The sequence below is a fragment of the Schistocerca cancellata genome, chromosome 1 (assembly GCF_023864275.1).
Source record: "Schistocerca cancellata isolate TAMUIC-IGC-003103 chromosome 1, iqSchCanc2.1, whole genome shotgun sequence".
Taxonomy (NCBI): domain Eukaryota; kingdom Metazoa; phylum Arthropoda; class Insecta; order Orthoptera; family Acrididae; genus Schistocerca; species Schistocerca cancellata.
This window is the reverse complement of record NC_064626.1, coordinates 315,659,046-315,681,201: the sequence shown is the minus strand read 5'-3', so window position 1 is coordinate 315,681,201 and position 22,156 is coordinate 315,659,046. Positions and strand designations below refer to the sequence as shown.

The 22,156-nt window shown below is 45.0% G+C and overlaps 2 protein-coding genes across 2 annotated transcripts in view; one reads left to right on the top strand and one right to left on the bottom strand.

Annotated features, from left to right (window-relative positions):
* The window catches only part of LOC126173622 (axoneme-associated protein mst101(2)-like), a 150,434-nt gene extending 135,551 nt beyond the window's left edge, over nt 1-14,883 (bottom strand). The window contains exon 1 of the mRNA XM_049920975.1: nt 14,571-14,883. Coding sequence (XP_049776932.1) covers nt 14,571-14,883 — 313 coding nt within the window. The remainder of the gene's footprint in view (nt 1-14,570) is intronic.
* Nucleotides 1-22,156, top strand: part of LOC126172915 (CDC42 small effector protein homolog) — a 181,399-nt gene that overhangs the window by 138,358 nt on the left and 20,885 nt on the right. The window lies entirely within an intron of this gene.

Genomic DNA, 22,156 nt, shown 5'->3' with positions numbered 1-22,156 from the left:
CTTGCCGGCGCAGCGCTGACCCGGCTGTTGGCGAGGCTCCTCAGACGGCCGCCTTGGAGGGCGGCTCTCGAGGCCGGCCGTAACAAGCGCGCGCGTCGAGGGCAGCGCCGGGCTGAATTCCTAGCGCCTCGGCTGCCTGCTCTCCGCTCGCCGGTTTTTGCTGCCCGCCGCCGCCGCTGTACCCACAGCTGCCGGAACCGCCGCAGCTGCCGACCGGCTATGCGCGCGGTCTTAAGCTGCTGGTGCACTCCCTCTGCCGTTAACGACTCTCCGCAATCCTCCAGGCGTACGTCTAGTTCGGCAAGACGTTAGTTGCTACTCACCGTACGCTAGCGTGAGCCTGCACTGGAAACACATGTTGAGACTGGGGAGGAAATTCCACATCGTGTGTAAGTCCGCCCCCCGGTAGCTGAGTGGTCCTTAGTTCACTTAAAACTTCCGTGCTGATGGGCCGTGGTCGATTTATAAAACCCTGACGTTTCGTCTCCGACTACTGGAAACATCCTCCGAGGTAAAGCAACCTTCCCAACGTAACGTGGACCTCTGATAGCTCTATAGCTAAGGATGATCCGAAAGTACGTTGACAAACTGTCATGGCACATCGGCTTACGCCCGCATCTCGTGGTCGTGCGGTAGCGTTCTCGCTTCCCACGCCCGGGTTCCCGGGTTCGATTCCCGGCGGGGTCAGGGATTTTCTCTGCCTCGTGATGGTTGGGTGTTGTGTGCTGTCCTTAGGTTAGTTAGGTTTAAGTAGTTCTAGGGGACTGATGACCATAGATGTTAAGTCCCATAGTGCTCAGAGCCATTTGAACCATCGGCTTACAACAAGGATCAGTAATCAAGTATGAACCGGGTGGCCGCAAAGACCACCCGGGGTTACTAAATGGCGTTGCAGTTTTTCAGTAGTATGCTACAAATGGACACCCAACACGGGAGATGTTCAAAGTTTTGCCCAGATGCATCGACACACACCTGACACGGACGCTGCGCCCTCTCAAAGGTACCTGGGATATCTCGAAGACATCCTACTGTCGCAACAATCTTGCCCACTTGGTCCTCCGGCAATGTAACAAGTTCTTCATGCAGAAGGCCCTTGATATCCCCACAGGATAAAATCGAATGGGACACGTCGGGTGATACGGTGCCGGCACGGTAGCTCAGTGTGTTCGGTCAGAGGATTAGCTGTCCTCTGTAATAAAAAACTGAGTTAACGTATCAACGACGAACTGAAACGGGTGTCTTGCGACGTCCGCCCCCGAGCAAATGAAACGAACGAAAACGAACAAAATGAGATTAAAAAAAGTCCGGGTTCGATTCCCGGCTGGGTCGGAGATTTTCTCCGCTCAGGGACTGGGTGTTGGGTTGTCCTAATCATCATCATTTCATCCCCATCGACGCGCAAGTCGCCGAAGTGGCGTCAAATCGAAAGACTTGCACCCGGCGAACGGTCTACCCGACGGGAGGCCTTAGTCACATAACACTTTTTTAATCGTGTGTAAAATGTATTGGTTCAGCGATGAGCAATACCTCATTGCCGTTGTGATCTTCGCCCTCCTCTCTCTCTCTCTCTCTCTCTCTCTCTCTCTCTCTCTCTCTCTCTCTCTCTCTCTCTCTCTCCCCTCTTTTGGGGGGGGGGGGAGGCTGCCACACATGTAACGGCACGCTAAACATGCATATGTACTATCAAGTATTTTCCGCAAAAAAGCACAAACACCATTCGCGCCAGCTGCGGTGGCCGAGCGGTTCGAGGCGCTTCATTCCGGAACCGCGCGTCTTCTACGGTCGCAGGTTCGAATCTTGCCTCGGGCATGGATGTGTGTGATGTCCTTAGGTTAGGTAGGTTTAAGTAGTTCTAAGTTCTAGGGGACTAATGACCTCAGATGTTAAGTCCCATAGTGCTCAGAGCCATTTGCACGCCATTCGCCCCCACGCAGTCCAAGCATTATTTTACAAGCATCAGTTTGTGTGTAGAATATGTGGTGTTCCGGTGAAGACGATTTGCTGCGAGTAGTTTCGGTTGGCATTCAGTTCGTGGTGCGGGGAAAAGAAAGGGAAAAAAAAAACGTGGACCCATGAAACGTGATCTTTATGTGTTTCTTGTACTGTCGTCCTCAGTTGCGTATAACAAGGTATGTTAATAATTCTTATTTTTGGACCGTCCAAGAACAAAAGATAACACCAAAACAAGTGTTCTGAATCTAGTGCTGTGAACTCTGAAAAACAAAACGTCAGATGGCATTTATAAGAAAAATAAAACGCCAAAAATGGAACAAAGACACATCATGTAGAAAATCATCCACGAAGCCTGCCACTGAACATACGTTGCAAAGAATAAAGGCGAAATGCATGTGGCAGGAAAGTAGTATTATTCAGTTGTAATTAAATGGTCCAGAAATAAAAATTATGAACATGGCGTAATATGAAACATGATTCCTGGAATAAAGTGGCGTTAGGGAAGCGAAAACCTTATTCTCTAAGATACTCTGAGCTGAAGATATAAATGCAAGTGATGGTTAAAATTATTTCAGACTAAGGAGACAAGTATTTTTTCAACCTCCTATAGTCGCTACGTCTCAGATTACACTCAATAACTTCATGAGCTCTTAACTGACGTTCACTTGGTGAACATTTAAGATAACTCGCATTTTGCGAAGAAAATGTCATTCGGCACGAAAAAAGAAAGCATTTGAAAGTAGCTGATACAACCGTCTACTGATGACCAGACCCACAATCTCGTGTACTTTTTACAGACGTACACTGAGCTGCAGCGTGACTCATTGTACACGAAGTCGATTTTGCAGTTCTTTCAGTCAACGTAGTTCGAAGGGATATCTGTCGTAGAACTGGAAGGCTGTATCTAGTAATATTTGAATGGTTGCACAATTGTATTGGAAATTCGGAGAGATTGTTCGTAAAACCCCTCCCCCTTAAAGATTCTTTTTCATTTCCCTGCTGATTAGGATAGTAAACCGATAAAGTGTCTTAGCAGAGCGCCGGTACTGAGCGATACTGCGCGGTGAAAACAGTGGTCTCTTATTCGGGACGACACCGGTGCAAAGCACAATTCGGCCATCCACATTTAGATTTTCCATGATTTTCTTTAATCGCTTAAGGTGAATGTCAAGATGGTTCAAAAGAAGCATGGCGTTCTCCATTCTCACAAGGAGACGGCATGACCATGGGGTCCGGGATTTGTCCGAAATTTTGTGGTGAAACAGGACCCCTAACACCTCATGTGGTTAAAATAATAGGACGCACTACTCGGAAAATCCCGAGAAAAATCGATCCAAAGTTTCTTAGGTGCCTTATGAGTGTAAAATGTTAGTCCACTGCCGAGCCGCCGTCTGGCCTACATGGTTAGCGGTCGAACCCTTACGGCAGAGGTCTCGGGTTCGCTTCCTCCTCCGGCACTTTTTTTCCTTCTGTTGCTTGCAAACTTGCAGCGCGTTGTTACAGGAGAATCGTGAAATTAATTCCCGGGAAGACTGTATAAAAATTCATTCTCTAATTCACCATCAGTTATCATCACCAGTATTCCGAGACATGGTTCAATATGCCTGGTTTGCCGCAAAATTATCAGAAACTCAAAAAATTTTCGTAAATGTTAATGGGGCATATTTTTGTACAGATTTATTGCAAACGCCCTGTGATTGTAAAAAAATCAAATCAAATATGTTGCGCAAGATGTCGCAAAAATTATTGCTTTGTTTTTACGATAATTACCACTGCGGTTCTTGTTTATAATTATATATATGTATAAAAATTGAATGTTTCCCAATCGAATTTGATATTTTGATTAAATACCAATGATTCTCCTTATATATTTTACAATGAAAAATTTTACAATGAAAAATGGAAAACCCACCAGCATGAATTGTGTTGTTGAACGAAAAGAAAATAATTTTTATTCAATAATGTAACTAATTTGTTAAAGATAATATAGGTTTGGGAAACTTTCTGAATAATTGGTGGAATAAAAAAAGAAAATGAAACAGAGGGAAAAAGTGCCAGAGGAGGAATAGAACCCGAAACCTCTGGCGTAAAGAGTCCGAACCCTAAACATCTAAGCCAGACGGCGGCTCGGCAATTTACTAACATTTTATACTCATAAGGCACCTAAGAAACTTTGAATCGATTTTTCCCGGGATTTTCCGGGTAGTGCGTCCTAATATTTTAACCACGTGAGGTGTTAGGGGGTTCTCTTTCACCACACACAATTTCGGACAAATCCCGGACCCAACGCTCGTGCCGTCTCCTTGTCAGCTTGTGTTCAGTTTCTAATGGCCTAGTCGTCGATGGGACGTGAAACTTTAATATTTACTTTCGTTAATGATCCTCTTCATAAAGGACATTCAATTCGTGTGGTAAATGTTTGACAACGTAGTAGAATACTGTGTTTCGAAGTTTAGAGTCTCAGTCTAAGGCAAGTTACTCGCAGTGTACGTAATGCTCACTAAGTACAGAACCGATGTTATTCTCAGACTACGAATCGAGTCGTCGGAGTAAAGTGAGCTGCGGTGTGGCTACGGCTAAGGCAGGGCGTGTAAAATGAGCTGAGAACATGGTGCTGTTCGAGCAGCGGTCGCCAGCGGTTTGATACGAGGGCGCCCGCAGCCCAGCTGTCAGGCCGCAAGGTGGCGCAACCAGCCCTCTGCTCTCAGGAATAGCGGCGGCCGTTCGCCGGTGACGTCACCGCATCCTCGCGCCAGAACTACGTCGTGACGTCACTGCGCGCAGGCAGTCGGCAGCTGTCAATATTTACAGCCAGCATCCGCCCGCCCGCGCCGGCACCCTCCCTGCTCGCCCCGCTAAATATTCACGTTCCCTATTCCGGGTGAACGACCAACTGGAGTGCCGGTTGGTGTTCCGTTGTTAACACGGATAAAGATCTCGAGCTTAGTCTGATAACAGAGCGGTGAGTTCTAAGTTAACAAAGGCTGTAAGTCTCTTCGCTCTGACTAAACAGCCTTGGTCCTTCCAAATGCAACTTAATATTTGCTTCTGGATACCCACACGTGACAGGACAGAGGCGTAAGTATTCTGACTATTCTAAAACAGGAGTGAATTCACTTTCTGTTCATGATATAAATGATTGAGTCCTCAGCGAAGTTATATATTTTCCAAAGTACTACGTGTACTATTATGATTGGTGTATGAATAGAACCGTAAATTCACGAAGTTTGCATTTTGCACTCTTCACAAGTTCTATGAGTGCCCCTTTGTTCACACGACAAAGTTCCATCTCTCATATGGCTATATCTTGTGAATGGTCATCACAACAACATCGATTGTGATCGCCGAACTGTTCCATTGTTCTTCGCAGTGGAGGTAAGTAACCACGGTCCATAGTGTACCCTAAAATGAAAAGTCACAGCTCGAGACGGGGCTCATGTTTGCTGACGACTGAATCTTACGAGAAATGAGGCGCTGCTTAATGTAAAACGGATAAAAAATGAATCAGCTTATACTAACATATGCGATTACACACTTCTAATCAGAGGTTTTAATTGTGTCCGCAATCAGTTGGGCTTTTTGTCGTCTTGTTAACGTACTCTGGCGGATTTGAAATGTCACAAGTGTTCAGTCTTTCGTTAAAACTGGTTTTCGGATGACAGAGCAAACGCGGGTTTGACATGGAACTCATATTCCACAGTCAAAGAAGTACTGACCTCTTTCCCTTTGCAAACTGCAACTCAAAGATGATAGTAGACTAAGTTTTTTTGTTGGATCGACATCGTTTATATTGTTTAAATTTCTGTAACGTTACACTATACATACAAGCAAAACTCGTTCGAACTAGGAATGACGAGGAACATTTCACATATTTATAGAAAACATAATTGGGAATAGTTCAGCATAAAGCTGGGACTAGCTAATTACGTTGTAGTATGACCTCATCTTGTAATAGTATCTGAAACCGCAGTCTTAAGGAAGAGTCCCTACACACGTCCGTACCTCCCATTCACAATTCTACTGGGCAATTTCCTACAGTTAGTTCGGAAAGATACTTTCGGTAACCGCACCTAACGTGGCACACGATATCTCAGTGGTATAAGTTCGCTTACCATTTTCCCAAATTGATAGAGATGCGCTTCCAGTTGAACTTGAGATCTACCTAGGTTTTCCTGACGTTTAATCGAGCCTCTACTGGCAGACACTAAACTCGTGAGTTCCATCACTACTTGAAAATGGTGGACAAAAATATGGAAACACAGCGAGAAATGCATGTTTGGACATAAATGCAGATGCTAGCCATGCATGCAGGTTGCGCTGTTGTTTGACCACGAAATCCACATTTGACCGCGAGAGGCCCCTGCGCAATGCAAGCGTCAGTCGTGGACAGAACACTCTTCTGTGCAGTTGTCGGAGCGAAGTGAATTCGAACGTGGACAGATTGTTCCTGTTCGTATGTTGGATACTTCCGTAAGCGAGGTAGCAGAAGTGTTCGCTTTTTAGAGACAGTGTCGAAGATCTATACCTCACACAGGGAAAGCGGAAAAACATCAACCGCTAAGTCAGAACGAACGCGCGCCGCGCGCGCGCGCGTTTGTGTGTGTGTGTGTGTGTGTGTGTGTGTGTGTGTGTTGTGTGTGTGTTGTGTGTGTGTGCGGATGAACACTGAAGAAAATTTTGACAAAAAATAAGAGGATGCCAGCTGCAGAAGCCACTGCGCGCGCGCAGTGGTCGTGACGGATGAACACTGAAGAAAATTTTGACAAAAAATAAGAGGATGCCAGCTGCAGAAGCCACTGCAGAGACGAGTGTCCCAATCGCGAACCCTATGAGCACCAAAACACCGCGAAGGGAGCACCATAAGCAGGGAATTGCAGGGCGAGACGGAATTCCAAAACCACTCGCCAGTCACGTAAATGCCCGTAAGAGGAAAACGTGGTACAAAGCCATAAAACCTAGACTATGGAGCAATGGAAGAAAGTCATTTGGTCGGATCAGTCTACTTTCACGCTGTATTCGACTTCTGGCCGAATTTGCGCCCAAAGAGTGAAGTATGTTTTGGGCAGCCATATCTTTATATTTAAGTGGGGCCCCATGGTTACTGTGCAAGGCCGCATTACTCCCAAGGATTAAGTCACCATTCTGGTTGAACAGGCATATCCTATGGTACAGTATTTGTTCCTCAATGATGGTGCTGAGTTCAAAGACGAGGGGTCCCTATTCACAAAGCTCTCATTTTCTAGGACTGGTTTTGTGAACACGAGGATGAATTGTCGCACCTCCCTTGCCACCAGTAACAAGATCTCAGTATTATTGAGCCTTGGTGGTTTACTTTGGAGAAAAGGGTGTGTATCGTTACCTGAACTAGCCACTATTTTGAAAGGAGAATGCTAGATTATTTCTTTCAAAACCGTAAAACTTATATTTATTCTTTAAGAGACTGCTGGAAGCTGTTTTGAATGCCATCAGTTTTCCTACTCCGTACTAGGCATGGTAATGTGTGTTTTGGTGTTCCCATACCTTTTGGTCCACCCCCTGTACCTTGGTTGATGTACTTTTGTCCATGATTACGTGTGCACGACCTCATCTGATCAATGAGAAAATGTTTCAAAAGTTTTACGGAGTGTTTAACAACATCTATACGTATTAACACATCTGTTTGATGCAGTCCAATATGGTTGCCATCACAGGTATCAGCAAACAATTACCGGAAACTAAAACACACCGCCATCTGAAGTGAGTGACAGGTGCAGCTATCAGATCACCGACTACCTGTCACTGTCGTCACCATGTTGGTACCCTGCTTGATTTAACTGAGGCAGCTTCTTTTCTGGTGGTTGCTTGTGGCTTCATTGTCAAGGCGTCACTAAACTTACACGATTTAATAAGAAAAACCGTCTGATAATTCATTTAATATTTTATATAATTTAAAATTGCGCCGAAGAAAGGTTAATCAAATGGTTTCTAATGTGTTTATTGAACTGGGTTGACAAGTGGATAGGGGAGCGAGAAGCCTACAAAAGAAAATGGCTAAACAAAAAGATAAAAATTGAACTGAATGTTGTGTGTCAAACGATTTCGTTTGATCAGAAGGGTACACGGGTAATCTCACACAATATATAGTGTAGGGAGGAGAGTGGTACAAACCAGTTCTTCGGTTTCCACCAATGAAAAACCATTATGGTTAGTTGGTACGACTGACTAGGCAAAGGTTAGACATCCTCGTTGTCGAGCGACTTCTAAACGTTTTGCAAAGAAACTTGTGTGGTCGTCATATGTGAGAAACTTCATATTTAAACATGTAGGAGCTATAGCTGTCGCACCGTACTCAAGTTTCAAATATCTGCTTCCCTGAAATCGAGACTGGAGTTCCTACACGGGTTCTACTGCAAATTGTGCTGTCATGTCAACAAAATATCCAACAATGTATGTGTTAACAAGCAGTTAGGCTTCATACGCTTTGTGCATTTAGTCCAGCACAGAAGTTGCCTGTGACCGTCTTCTGTTCAGCTGCCGGGAAGGAAGTCTTGGGCGGACGGTGTATTGAGTCATTCGCTTATCGCGATTGATAAGGAGTGTGCTGAAATTCGTTTTAACAGAGCCTCCTTTCTGAAGAACGATTCAGTTTTGTGCGTTTGATAAACGGCATTTGCTTTTTTTCGATTGAAGACATTTTCTTGTTGCAGAGCCCTACCCAATAATAGAATTTTAATATATTCCTGTTTTCATTTATCTTCGATCGATTACATTATATATACAACGTGTGTGTGTGGGGGGGGGGGGGAGATTGCGAAAATAATTTGTCAGTTCAGGAATGAAGTTCAGATATGCTTTTGACATAGATCTCTCTTATATTGTCAACAAGACGCGTTCTCTTCCCCTTCACAGTACAAAGCAACAAGTAGCATTAGAAAGTTTGCTTCTAGGATTGATATGTGTGCATTGCTTTTAATATAGGTCAATTATTATTACTTCCTCACTGGTCCATTACATACGAAATATTCGCGTTGAATTAAGATTCAGTTATGTTGCTGGACAATGTTTTAAGATTTCACAGGGGTCAGGGATTTTCTCTGCCTCGTGATGACTGGGTGTTGTGTGATGTCCTTAGGTTAGTTAGGTTTAAGTAGTTCTAAGTTCTAGGGGACTGATGATCATAGATGTTAAGTCCCATAGTGCTCAGAGCCATTAGAACCATTTTGAAGATTTCACATTTTCGTCCAGTGGCGTTTCAAGACCCTTCTGGAGCTTCTAATACTTCGGCACTAGTATTTCGTAGCAGTGATGTGCTTTCTGCAGCAGCTTAGATTGTAAGAAATTATGTATTACTAATTGATGTTTAAATACTGCCTCAATATGTCAGATGTTACACAAAGTTTTCATTGTGATAAAATCATTAAAAGTGTCTAAAAAATTAAACTTCTGCTTGATGATACCTCCAAAAGAGAATTTCATGTGAAAGTGATGACAAAGCCGTTCTCAAAAAGGCAGTGACGAAAGCAGTGTAGTTCCGTAGCCACGGCAAGACAAAGGCTCGCCATTGGGTTTACAGAGCGCCAGTTCGCAAGAAATGCCTTTACGGGGGAACTTTTGTTGGCGGCTGCCTCCACAAACACGACTGCTTTACGTATCATCGACCTTACCTCTCAGTGGACCTCTTAAAGCACCTCTGCCTGTCCAGGTGAACCGTGGTAAACACTCTCAAGCATGTAATAACCCGTTTACTCTCTTTTTTTCCCCTCTTTTAAGTTAAATTTCCTGTTCCTCGCACCGTACCAGTCAGGCCATGTCCGCTGCCGCGCGGCTCCTCTCAACTTGCACGGTATGTTCTGTTATATTTACATGGCCCTAATTCCACTGTTTGTTCATGCTAATGTTTCGCTCTTCGTCGTTCGTGTTTAGGGGTGTTTTTATCAGCATCGTATTTTATTTTTATTTTCTAGGTCATTGCCGCTCCCATTATTTTAAAATTTTTTTTAAAAAAAGATTTTTAAATTTTAACTACTGCTTTCGCCAGATGACTGTATATTGGACGTGAATGGTGGGGAGTGGCTACAGGGGCAATGTTCAACGTTACTATGTTATAAATAGCGTATGTAAGTACTTTCTTGTTTCATTCAAAAAACTGGCTATTTAAAAGTTTAATTTACACCTCAGAATTTGGGGATCGAATAGTTTATATGAGCTCTTACTATATTTTTTGTACAGATTGCCTGAGAATGCACCGATAAGTGGTGTGAAACCGGTCGCAGATTTAATAAAATTCATACAGCCAGTGCGGAATTTTCTTTGAAAAAAAAAAAAAAAGTGGGGTTTCTGTGTAAGTTGAAATAAAATTACGGTGAAGAAAATGAAATTTTAAATTAGATCTAACGGACAAATTAATATAAGCTCGTTTAAATTGGCGTCGAAAATACACTCCTGGAAATTGAAATAAGAACACCGTGAATTCATTGTCCCAGGAAGGGGAAACTTTATTGACACATTCCTGGGGTCAGATACATCACATGATCACACTGACAGAACCACAGGCACATAGACACAGGCAACAGAGCATGCACAATGTCGGCACTAGTACAGTGTATATCCACCTTTCGCAGCAATGCAGGCTGCTATTCTCCCATGGAGACGATCGTAGAGATGCTGGATGTAGTCCTGTGGAACGGCTTGCCATGCCATTTCCACTTGGCGCCTCAGTTGGACCAGCGTTCGTGCTGGACGTGCAGACCGCGTGAGACGACGCTTCATCCAGTCCCAAACATGCTCAATGGGGGACAGATCCGGAGATCTTGCTGGCCAGGGTAGTTGACTTACACCTTCTAGAGCACGTTGGGTGGCACGGGATACATGCGTACGTGCATTGTCCTGTTGGAACAGCAAGTTCCCTTGCCGGTCTAGGAATGGTAGAACGATGGGTTCGATGACGGTTTGGATGTACCGTGCACTATTCAGTGTCCCCTCGACGATCACCAGTGGTGTACGGCCAGTGTAGGAGATCGCTCCCCACACCATGATGCCGGGTGTTGGCCCTGTGTGCCTCGGTCGTATGCAGTCCTGATTGTGGCGCTCACCTGCACGGCGCCAAACACGCATACGACCATCATTGGCACCAAGGCAGAAGCGACTCTCATCGCTGAAGACGACACGTCTCCATTCGTCCCTCCATTCACGCCTGTCGCGACACCACTGGAGGCGGGCTGCACGATGTTGGGGCGTGAGCGGGAGACGGCCTAACGGTGTGCGGGACCCTAGCCCAGCTTCATGGAGACGGTTGCGAATGGTCCTCGCCGATACCCCAGGAGCAACAGTGTCCCTAATTTGCTGGGAAGTGGCGGTGCGGTCCCCTACGGCACTGCGTAGGATCCTACGGTCTTGGCGTGCATCCGTGCGTCGACGGGCACGTGCACCTTCCGCCGACCACTGGCGACAACATCGATGTGCTGTGGAGACCTCACGCCCCACGTGTTGAGCAATTCGGCGGTACGTCCACCCGGCCTCCCGCATGCCCACTATACGCCCTCGCTCAAAGTCCGTCAGCTGCACATACGGTTCACGTCCACGCTGTCGCGGCATGCTACCAGTGTTAAAGACTGCGATGGAGCTCCGTATGCCACGGCAAACTGGCTGACACTGACGGCGGCGGTGCACAAATGCTGCGCAGCTAGCGCCATTCGACGGCCAACACCGCGGTTCCTGGTGTGTCCGCTGTGCCGTGCGTGTGATCATTGCTTGTACAGCCCTCTCGCAGTGTCCGGAGCAAGTATGGTGGGTCTGACACACCGGTGTCAATGTGTTCTTTTTTCCATTTCCAGGAGTGTAGATTAGCAGCTGTTGTAACAGTGATAAGTTTCGGGGAGGGGATAAAAAAAAACACTGAGTTGAGGCGCACTGCTACTGGACCAAACGACTACACGCAGGCGGCAGATACTGTCATCGTCAGAAACGAATAAAGACACAAGAAGAGTTTTTATAACTATTCAGTATCCAGAATGGACGCCCTGCTGCTAAGTCTAAGTACTTGTGTTGAAATAGCTCCTTTCATCGGGTTCTCCTGTTCGGCATGGTCCTGTGCAGTTAAGGTTAAATTTCAGCACCGAAAGAGCTAGCATCGTTGGGATAGTTCAGATAGCTGTCTGGTTCTCCATGGTTCCTAAATCACTAAGAGGATAATGCATAAAGTCAGGCGTAAATTTTGTCCAGTTTTGGACATATTGCATGTTATTCTGACAGTAAGGAACTCGATCAGAAAGCAGCTCTGAGTAATGTCTTCCAATCGCGAACCGCTAGGAAAAGTAGTGAGCAGTTGTCCTGTTGTATAGTCAGTGCGGCAGTCCCCAGAAGAATAAACTTCACTGTTTGACGTCACACCGCTTACATACCATCCCCGCCTTGGCAAGTAACTAGGAGCTAGTAAGAATATTGAGCATCAATGTCGAAATATGCCGAGGATCAGATTTGGGTAAAAAGATGCTCCATATTGCAGAGTGTGACTGTTTTTACACAAGCAAATTACTTGTTTGATTCAACATTGTGTGCAAGAGTTCTTACAGAGAAAATGGTCGATTAAACAGTATCGCAACAGATGTACGATTGCGTTGAAGACTTAGTACCAAACAGAAGTAATTGCATCGCTTTGAGTGAGATAGTCAGGAACGAAAGCAGCATCCCGCGTACCTCGAGTAAGTAGGATTAGGACCGTTAACGTTCGCTTCCTGTACTCTCTCGGCCTGTTAGTAGACAGCTGTGTGAAAGTTCGTGCGGTATAAAGGTTGCCAGCTGGCCCAGTAGATTTATTCTTCTGCTTTGCACGTAAGTAGAGAAACAAAACATCAACACCTAACGAACTGATCAGTCACTTATGTTATAAACGTCTGATCCCCTGGAACATCTCCCCGGATCTACTTACAGTGGACCGACTAAATAAATCTGATATTTTGGGGTTGCCGCAGGACAATGTCGGCTTCTTGGCAAGATATTTCTTCAGACAAGTTGTCAGGAAAAATATTGTGGCGAGACGAAGACATAATCCGTTTGCAATTCCGAAAACTCACGGAATACTCATTACGCCAGTTAAACTTTTAAGATGTGCATAGAAAATAAAGACTGCACCAATAGCCTTCGTTCCTCGGTGCAAAGGAGTTCAAAAATGTTCAAATGTGTGTGAATTCCTGAAGGACCAAACTACTGCGGTCATCGGTCCCTAGACTTTCACACTACCTAAACTAACTTCGCGCGCGCGCCCACGAAGGACTCGAACCTTTGGCTGAAGGGGCCGCGCAATTTGTGACATGGCGCCTCAAACCGCGCGGCCACTACGTGCGACAAAGGAGTCTATGGAGACTTGCCTTCCATGCGCCCATTTTAGGAACACTCACTCTACTACCAACCAGTGAAGAAATTGAAATGGAGGGCTTCAGGTGAAGCTTGTATAAATGAAATGATAATTAAATGGACACCCTAGCTGCAAACAGGCGTTGATATACTTCGTTGGGGACATGTTGAAAATGTGTGCCCCGACCGGGACTCGAACCCGGAGTCTCCTACTTCATGGCAGACGCTCTATCCATCTGCGCCATCGAGGGCACAGAGGATAGTGCGCCTGCTGGGACTTATCCCTTGCACGCTCCCCAGGAGGCCCACATTTCCAACATGTCCACACCACTAAATTCGTAGTGCGCCTACTAGATGTTTGCCCATCATACTCATTACTCGTGGCAGATTAATCTACGAAGTCCCGTACGAGTTCGGGCATAGCGTGTGCTTTCGCACAAGAATGTCAATTGCCGGGAAGCTGGTATAGTAGCGCAGATGTGGAAATACGCAGATCAAAATTCCGTACAGAGTATCCATCACATTATACGGGAGATATGAATAACAATGACCTTGTTATGCCCTGTTCACCAACCAACTTGATTCTGATCTGGGTGAATATCAGCCTGGCTTTAAATCTAGCACATCTTGAACAGCAAATGCAGAACATAAAGACCATTCTTATATACCGGAGTATCCACCCTAGAGGACTTTCAAAAAGATATATGATTAGATATAGAAGCTGATTCTGATTTCCACCCTGCGAAGACTGACCTAACTGAGAAGACCACCAGATTAGCCAAGGCCACTCTGGATAATAGCACTGCAGAGTTACAGAAGTGAGCTTTCTGATTGTTTAATCTCCCAATGGGAGTTGGACAAGGTGGTTGTCTCGTGCAGGCTTCTGGCGGAAACGGGAGTTACAGAGAAATAAGGCTAGCGATGGTCCAATTCGCGTACTGCCTGTGAGAGTAGTATAAAGGATCAGACTGGTCTGGCAGCAGCTGGATACACACTCTTTCACAAATGTTTGTAACGAGCCAAAGCATGTAATCGAACATACGAAAAACCCTGGACCATAAGAAATCGAATAAGTGTGTGTGGGAGGAGAGGGGGAGGGTGTTTAACGACGCTTCTTACCGACTGTAACGTTTCCAGCCAACCGAGTCCAGAGAACAAAGCAGATGCTTACGAAGTCTCCGGATCATAAATGCCACATTAAGTCGTGCCTACTGAGCCACGGAGCAGGGCTGGTTGGAGAAAGTGGAGAGTATCCGGACTGTTAGATTAGGCGGGTAACGTGCCACATTGCTCGTTTTGTGTAAAGACCAGCTCGTAGCTTTGTATTCGTATCGTCTCCGTGTTGGCCGCCTGGGAAGTGTGGGCGCACGCGGTCGTCATGTATTCCGGGGAGCCCAGCGGTGGCCTCGGGAGCTGCAGGCCTGACCTGGCCCGGTTAGTGGTGGCTGGCCACAGCTGGAGGCCGGGCTTGGTAATCGGGTCACTCACAGCCATTGTTCCCGGAGCCTGCCGCGCTGCATCCACAGCACGGACTGGGAGCCGCCGCCTCACTACACAGGAGCGGCGAGCGCCCGAGCACGGCGTGCGGCGGGCCGCCATTAGCGCTGCATTCCGGCCTTCGTGCAGGGGATAAGCAATTCGGGAGTAAGAGAGTAAGAGAGTAGTCAGGATTAGTGTTTAAGTCATTAGGAAAGAAAATCAATCAGGGTTCAGATGAGGAAGGGGACTGTGTTAACATCACTAGCGTGAAGCAAATGGCTTAAAAAGAAAAAGGAAATTACAACAGGGAATCACACAGTCTTCATTAAAACTTCTTATCCTTACGCGTGACATAGACAGGAATAGAAATGGGGCACTGGAAATCATAAGGGCCTAAAGCCCAGATACAAAGTTTTTCTCAAAACATACATTGGCGAAAATCAAACTTATAGACAGGTCACCAGTCTTAGAGGTCTGACTTGGTTAAAAAACGTCGCAGCATCCTAAATTTCCTATTAAAAAATCACGTACCCGCTTTGTTGTTGAATTTCAGTTATTATTTAAGATTAGTAATAATAATAATCCGCATATATGAGCTAGTGGCGATAGTGTCTTTTTGGTTGTTTTGTAATTAATGTGAAACTAAAATCAGAACTTGGCCCGCCAGGTTGGCAGTGCGGTCTAAGGCACGGTTTTCCGGGCGGGAAGGAGCGCCTGGTCCCCGGCACGAATCCGCCCGGCGGATTTGTGTCGAGGTCCGGTGAACTGGCCAGTCTGTGGATGGTTTTCCATCAGCCTCGGCGAATGTGGGCTGGTTCCCCTTATTCCGCCTCAGTTACACTATGTGGGCGATTGCTGCGCAAACAAGTTCTCCACGTACGCGAACACCACCATTACTCTGCCACGCAAACATAGGGGTTACACTCGTCTGGTGTGAGACGTTCCCTGGGAGTCCACCGGGGGCCGAACCGCACAATAACCCTGGGTTCGGGGTGTGGCGGCGGAGGGGTGAAGTGGACTGTGGTCGTCGTCGTGGGAATGTGGACCACTGCGGCTGCGGCGGGGACGGAGCCTCTCCGTCGTTTCTAGGTCCCCGGTTAACTTACTGTACAATACATACAAAATCATAACTTAATGAACAGGTACTAAATGCACCATACACGCAATTACTACCTATTGCAACACTTCGCGGTCTTTGTTATCATCATTTTAATTACATTCCATGCCTTCAGGTCGAGATAAAACTGTCTGAATTTAGGCTTCAAATCTAGTTGTTTCCTTAATTCTGTGTATTTCATGTTTGATCTAGTTCTTCCGTTAAGTCTCCGTGTTTCAACGCTGATATTTGCCTTCTGTCTACGTATTTGGATACCTGATTCTACAAGCATCTACAAACTGTGGAGAAATTAAAACTTGTGGCCTCCCTCGATATGACTTGAAAAAACTGGTGACCTCCCAAGACTCCATTGAAGGATGTTACTTTAAAAAACAGTTCATGACGACCTTCTGGAAACTTCACCATTGTAAAATTTGCGAAATGTATGTTTTTACCACAAACACTAACTTCTAGTTGGGTATTTCTGTCGGTAACTCTCAAGGATTCTGGTATCCTCACCGACCATTTTGCAAGCTTCTGGAACGTGAGGTCATGATGGGGCGTTCCTTCTACAGCTTCCAGCTTCAATGAAGAAATGGGCGTCACTATAGGCTGTGAGTGTTCCTACACAATGAAAATTTTTGATTTGGGCACTTATGTAAGTGAATATCATCGGTGCGACAGCTTTTCGCAGATGTTCATTTATACGGCTTTAGGGTAAAGAACTGATAAAGCAGGTTCACCCTAAGGTCATCAGATGTCAGCATGCATAAATGCTACAGTCTCAAAATCGACGATGGTGTGCTTTAGGTCCTTACGGTTCTCAGCACCTCAAATTATTACACCGTGAAGCACTAACCCAATATTTATCAAACTTGTAGAGATGTGTATCACATAACGGGTATCACAGTTTCATTCCGTTCAGAAGTCGTCGTCGTAAGGGGCGACCCTCCTGTCAGCGAGTATCCTCTTGAATTCATTTTCGCATGCAAGCAGACAGCTTGCGTATGTCACCGTGATTAATTTATTGCTATGCCTATAACACTTGCCAGTTCCTGAAGGTAGCTGGCTATAATGAAAGGATGTCTTCCCATCGCACCCCATACACGCCGCATGGATGGCAAATCAGGGAACCAGGCAGACCATTCGAGGATCCGTACATTCCTAAGGGCGTCTGTGGTGTGAACTGCAGTATGGGGTCTTGTATTATCCTGTTCGAATACGCCATTTGGTACGCCGGGCATGAAGGGTATGACAACCATTCTTGCCACAGAACTAGCGAGCATTCAGCCTCATTACAACAGTTAACAAATAGCTTTCATTGTAAGCAATAGCTACACACACAATGAGCCCAGGAACTGGAGAATTGTGGGCGTCGAGACTCGCTGTTCCCCGTGACCCTTCACCAGGTCCTTTTTGGAAACTCGAGCGTCTACCTGACTGCCACATACCGAAAACAGATGGTACTTAGTGTCGCACTCGACTAGTCCTACACCCAGAGGATTTTTTCTGCTTTCTGCGGCGCGTTTCGGCGGAAAACGACACATGACAACTTGAGATCTCAACAGAGTTTCAAAAAAGTGTGTTCTCGACGGCTTCGTAGCGATACTCTGTAATGAACAATGCTACGACATTCTCGTCTTGTAGCCCTTCTGGAAGGACCTGTGCTTACTTTTCTTGCCACACTATTTTCCTGGGTCCATCACCTTACCTCTTGTTCAGCATTCACTCGACTATAACCATTTTGTCGTCCTGGTGATCTATTTGTTGATGCTCGCATGCCAGTGATTCGACCTTTCTCAAAATCGGTGAAAAGCCAGCTTTCATGTAGATGCAGCATGTGTTCATCTGTAGTGCATCCTTTTTTTATACTGAAAAATACCCTTCCATAGGGATGAAAATTTAACATAAATATTCCACGGACATGGCAATACTCCAGCGTCAGTTTCTTCGTGTTCAAGTAGGTGGCCATAGTATAACACTTTCCATATCTATCGGTGTATCTCAGTTGCATCGAAAAGTAATGGATGTTGTTCATACCGAGAGTTTTAATGTTAGGATAAATGAAATCCTTTTAGAGTGGATGAATGTGACACCATTTTATTCTTTTATCTTAATAAAATCCAAACAACGTTATAGCTAGTATTTGCAAATTAATAGGTAAAGAGAGAGAGAAAGAAAGAAAGAAAGAGAGAGAGAGAGAGAGAGAGAGAGAGAGAGAGAGAGAGAGAGGAAAAGAAGTAGAGCAAGTAAGGCGTGTAAAATATTCGTGAAACACCGAGATTAAATTGATCTGCAGCGTAAGATAGTTCATTCACTTAGTTCAGCATATCTCTCAGGCGAAAGTAACAAAGAGGAAATTAGAAATGGAACACTGCTGAAGTTTTACAAAACATCGTTACTTCCGGTTGTAATGTATGGAAGATCGAAAGAGCAATAGAGAAATGAGAATAGTTATGAATTGTCCCTAATTGTCCCTAATTGAACATCCGCAAGAAAGAATAAAATCGGAAGACCATATCTTCAGAATACTCATTGTAAAAAAAAATACAGTAAAATGAAACTTACCTCGTACAGGTAAATATTCCTATCGTACACTGAAGGGCTAAAGAAACTGGTATACCTGCCTAATATCGTGTAGGGCCCCCGCAAGAACGCAGAAGGGCCGCAATACGACGTGGCGATGGACTCGACTTATGTCTGTAGTAGTACTGGAGGGAAATGACATCATGAATTCTGCAGAGCTGTCCATAAATCCGTAAGAGTACAAACGGGTGGAGATCTCGCCTGAACAGCATGTTCAAAATCATCCTAGATATGCTCAATAATGCTCATGTCTGGGGAGTTTGGTGGCCAGCGGAAGTGTTCAAACGTAGAAGTGTTCCTGGAGTCACTCTGTAACAACTCTAGATGTGTGGGGGGGTGTCGCATTGTCCTGCTGGAATTGGCCAAGTCCGTCGGAATGCACAATGAACATAAATGGATGCAGGTGATCAGACAGGATGCTTCAGTGTCACCTGTCAGTCGTATCTAGACGTATCAGGGGTCCCATATCACTGCTCACGCCCCACACCATTTCAGAGCCTCCACCAGCTTGAACAGTCCCCTGCTGAAATGCAGGCTCCGTGGATTCATGAGGTTGTCTCTATACCCATACACGTCCATCCGCTCGATACAATTTAAAATGAGACTCGCCCGACCAGGCAACATGTCTCCAGTCATAAACAGTGCAGTGTCGGCGTTGACGAGCAAAGGCGAGGTGTAAAGGTTTGTGTCGTGCAGTCAAGGGTACACTAGTGGGCCTTCGGTTCCGAAATCCCATATCGATAATGTTTCGTTAAATTGTTCGCACGCTGACACTTGTTGATGGCCCAGCATTGAAATCTGCAGCAATTTGCGGAAGGGTTGCACTCTTGTTACGTTGAACCATTCTCTTCAGTCGTCATTGGTCCCGTTCTTGTAGGGTCTTTTTCCGGCCGCAGCGATGTCGGATATTTGATGTTTTACCGGATTCCTGATGTTCACGGTACGCTCGTGAAATGGTCGTTCTGGAAAATTCTCACTTCTCGCTACCTCGGAGATGCTGTGTCCCATCGCTCGTGCGCCGACTGTAAAACGATGTTAAACTCACTTAAATCATGATAACCTGACATTGTAGCAGCAGTAACCGATCTAACAACCGCGCCACACACTTCTTATTTATTTATTTATTTATTGATTTATTTAACCTGGCAAGATTAGGGCCATCAGGCCCTCTTACATCTAACCAGGCATTCTACTTATTTTACATTCATACGTTTTAGTAGGCATGTTAAACTACATCTAGTGCAAAAAGTGAAATAAACAATTAGAAATACATACATATAGAGTTTATATTCGTAGATCATAAGTACTGTTATAATTATACATTATTGAAGAGACAAATTTTAGATAGGAGTGCTGGCAGCAGGGAGTATGAGGGAGACTCATGGTGAAGGGAGGAGAAGAATAGAGAGACATGATGAAACATAATTAAGGAAATATAAAGGAAAAGAAGATTGCGTGGCTAATAGAGATAGATGAAGAGGAAGGCATCTCAGGAGCAAGATAGGAGACGCTAGCTTTGCTATTTGACAGATGAGAGGATTGGCCTGGTACATTAATTTTGTGGAGAACTTTATGAAGATGATAGTAGGAAATGCTTCAACTTCTTCTTAAAAGCAGCAGGAGATTGAATTTTGCGCAAGGTAAGGGGCAGTTTGTTCCAGAGGCGGACAGCGGCAACTGAGAAGGAGTTAGCAAAAGTTTTTGTTTTGTGAGTGGGCACAGTTAGGATACCAAATAAGTGACCTCGTGTTTAGATTATGATGGCATGACAGGTTTTTAATCTCTGAAGCAAGGTACTGGGGTGCTTGCGCGACGAGGAGTCTGTGAAGTAGACATAGTGTGGTAGTCACGCAATTTGTCCGGCCGCAGCCACCCTAGCTCGGAGTATGAAGCACTAACATGATAATATCGGCGAATGTTGCAGGTGTAAAGCACACAGGCATTCATGGTTAGCTCTAGCCGTCTTTTGTTTTCACTACTCGTGCCTTGCTGAATCACATCACAATAGTGGAGGTTCGGTAGAACGAGTGCTTGCACGAGCTGGCGTTTCAAATCCTGTGGAAATATGTTCCGAAACTTTTTGAGAGCATATAGGAGTTGCCGACCGCAGTCCTGTATTCTATTGAATGCCTTCACCAGTTTCTTTGACGCTTCAGTGTAAATCAGCATGGGTAGACTGAAGAACCATACGGAACTATACTAATTACTGTAAGCAAGCTTTTCAGGCTAAGCCTAAGAAGTGAATAAGAAAAAATGATTATCATATACAAATTTACATGAAATGCCGAAAAGATGAACTCAAAATCTACAAATAGTTCACATCCAAGGGGCCGTCTATAAGTTCCGTCACACGAATTTCATGATTTTTGGATCTCTTCCTTCTCCTCCCCACAGGTGATCCCCCCTCCCCTGGTGTGACGCAAGATATTTTGCAGCTTTAAAGTTAGAAATTATTAAATTAACATAGCACATCGAAGTTTATTTAATGTTTCTTTATAAAATATTTTTATAAAATTGAATAAATAAAACGTTTTACATAACTTTGTTGTCGTCTTCAGTCCAGAGACTGGTTTGATGCAGCTCTCCATGTTACTCTATCCTGTACAAGCTTCATCATCTCCCAGTACCTACTACAACCTACATGCTTCTGAATCTGTTTAGTGTATTCATCTCTTAGTCTCCCTCTACGATTTTTACCCCCCACGCTGCCCTCCAGTACTAAATTGGTGATCCCTTGATGCCTCAGAGTATGCCCTACCAACCGATCCCTTCTTCTTGTCAAGTTGTGCCACAAATTTTTCTTCTCTCCAATTCTGTTCAATACCTCCTCATTAGTTATGTGATCTACCCATCTAATCTTCAGCATTCTTCTGTAGCTCCACATTTCGAAAGCTTCTATTCTCTTCTTGTCTAAAGGACTTTGAACCTGTTCCTTTATATTTATGATTGGCATTGCAGTCACTTAGTTATCTATTTGGATAATGTTAGGAATATTCGATATGTCCACATCATCCTCATCCTATCATATAGGATCGTTATCGTTTATAAAGCAAAGAACTTCACTGGTACGTCCAGCCGCAGTTCTTTGAGGATGAATCTTCTTGATGGGCAAAACCTCCTGTCGGCTCATATGTGATCACATGTGTTGGTTAGTGGCTTTGTATGATGGAAAATGTTGGCCACAGATGCCGCACGATCGTTTAAAAAAAGTACGCCTCGACACTGTGGGAATGGCCATCGTACGGAACTCGCTCCAAATGCGAAGACGCTCGGAGATCCAAAGACAGCTGTAGTAAGAATGGACCAAATTTACCTTCAGAGTCATTTCCTATGAGTACATACCCGTCTGACACTTACTTAATTAAAGCAGCTGTAAGTAGAAACCCCTCTTCATAATGTTAGCCATGGGCTAGATCGTCGCACACTGTAAGACGTGACAACCTCGCATTATGTAACAAATTTCTAAAAAAATATTGATTTATGTACGTTATTTGCATACCAAGTAGTATCATTCTTCAATGTCCTAGCCTGTACGATATCCAATATGGTATCGGTTGGCACAGTGTATTCAGCAACCACAGGAAAATCGTCAATGACCAATTGGCTCAAGTATTAACTAGCACAAAGCGTGCACTCTCGAAGTTTCGTTTCTGTAGATCCAAGTCATGTTTGAACACCAGAAGTTCGCAACTAAGCGGCGCTATTTGTCGC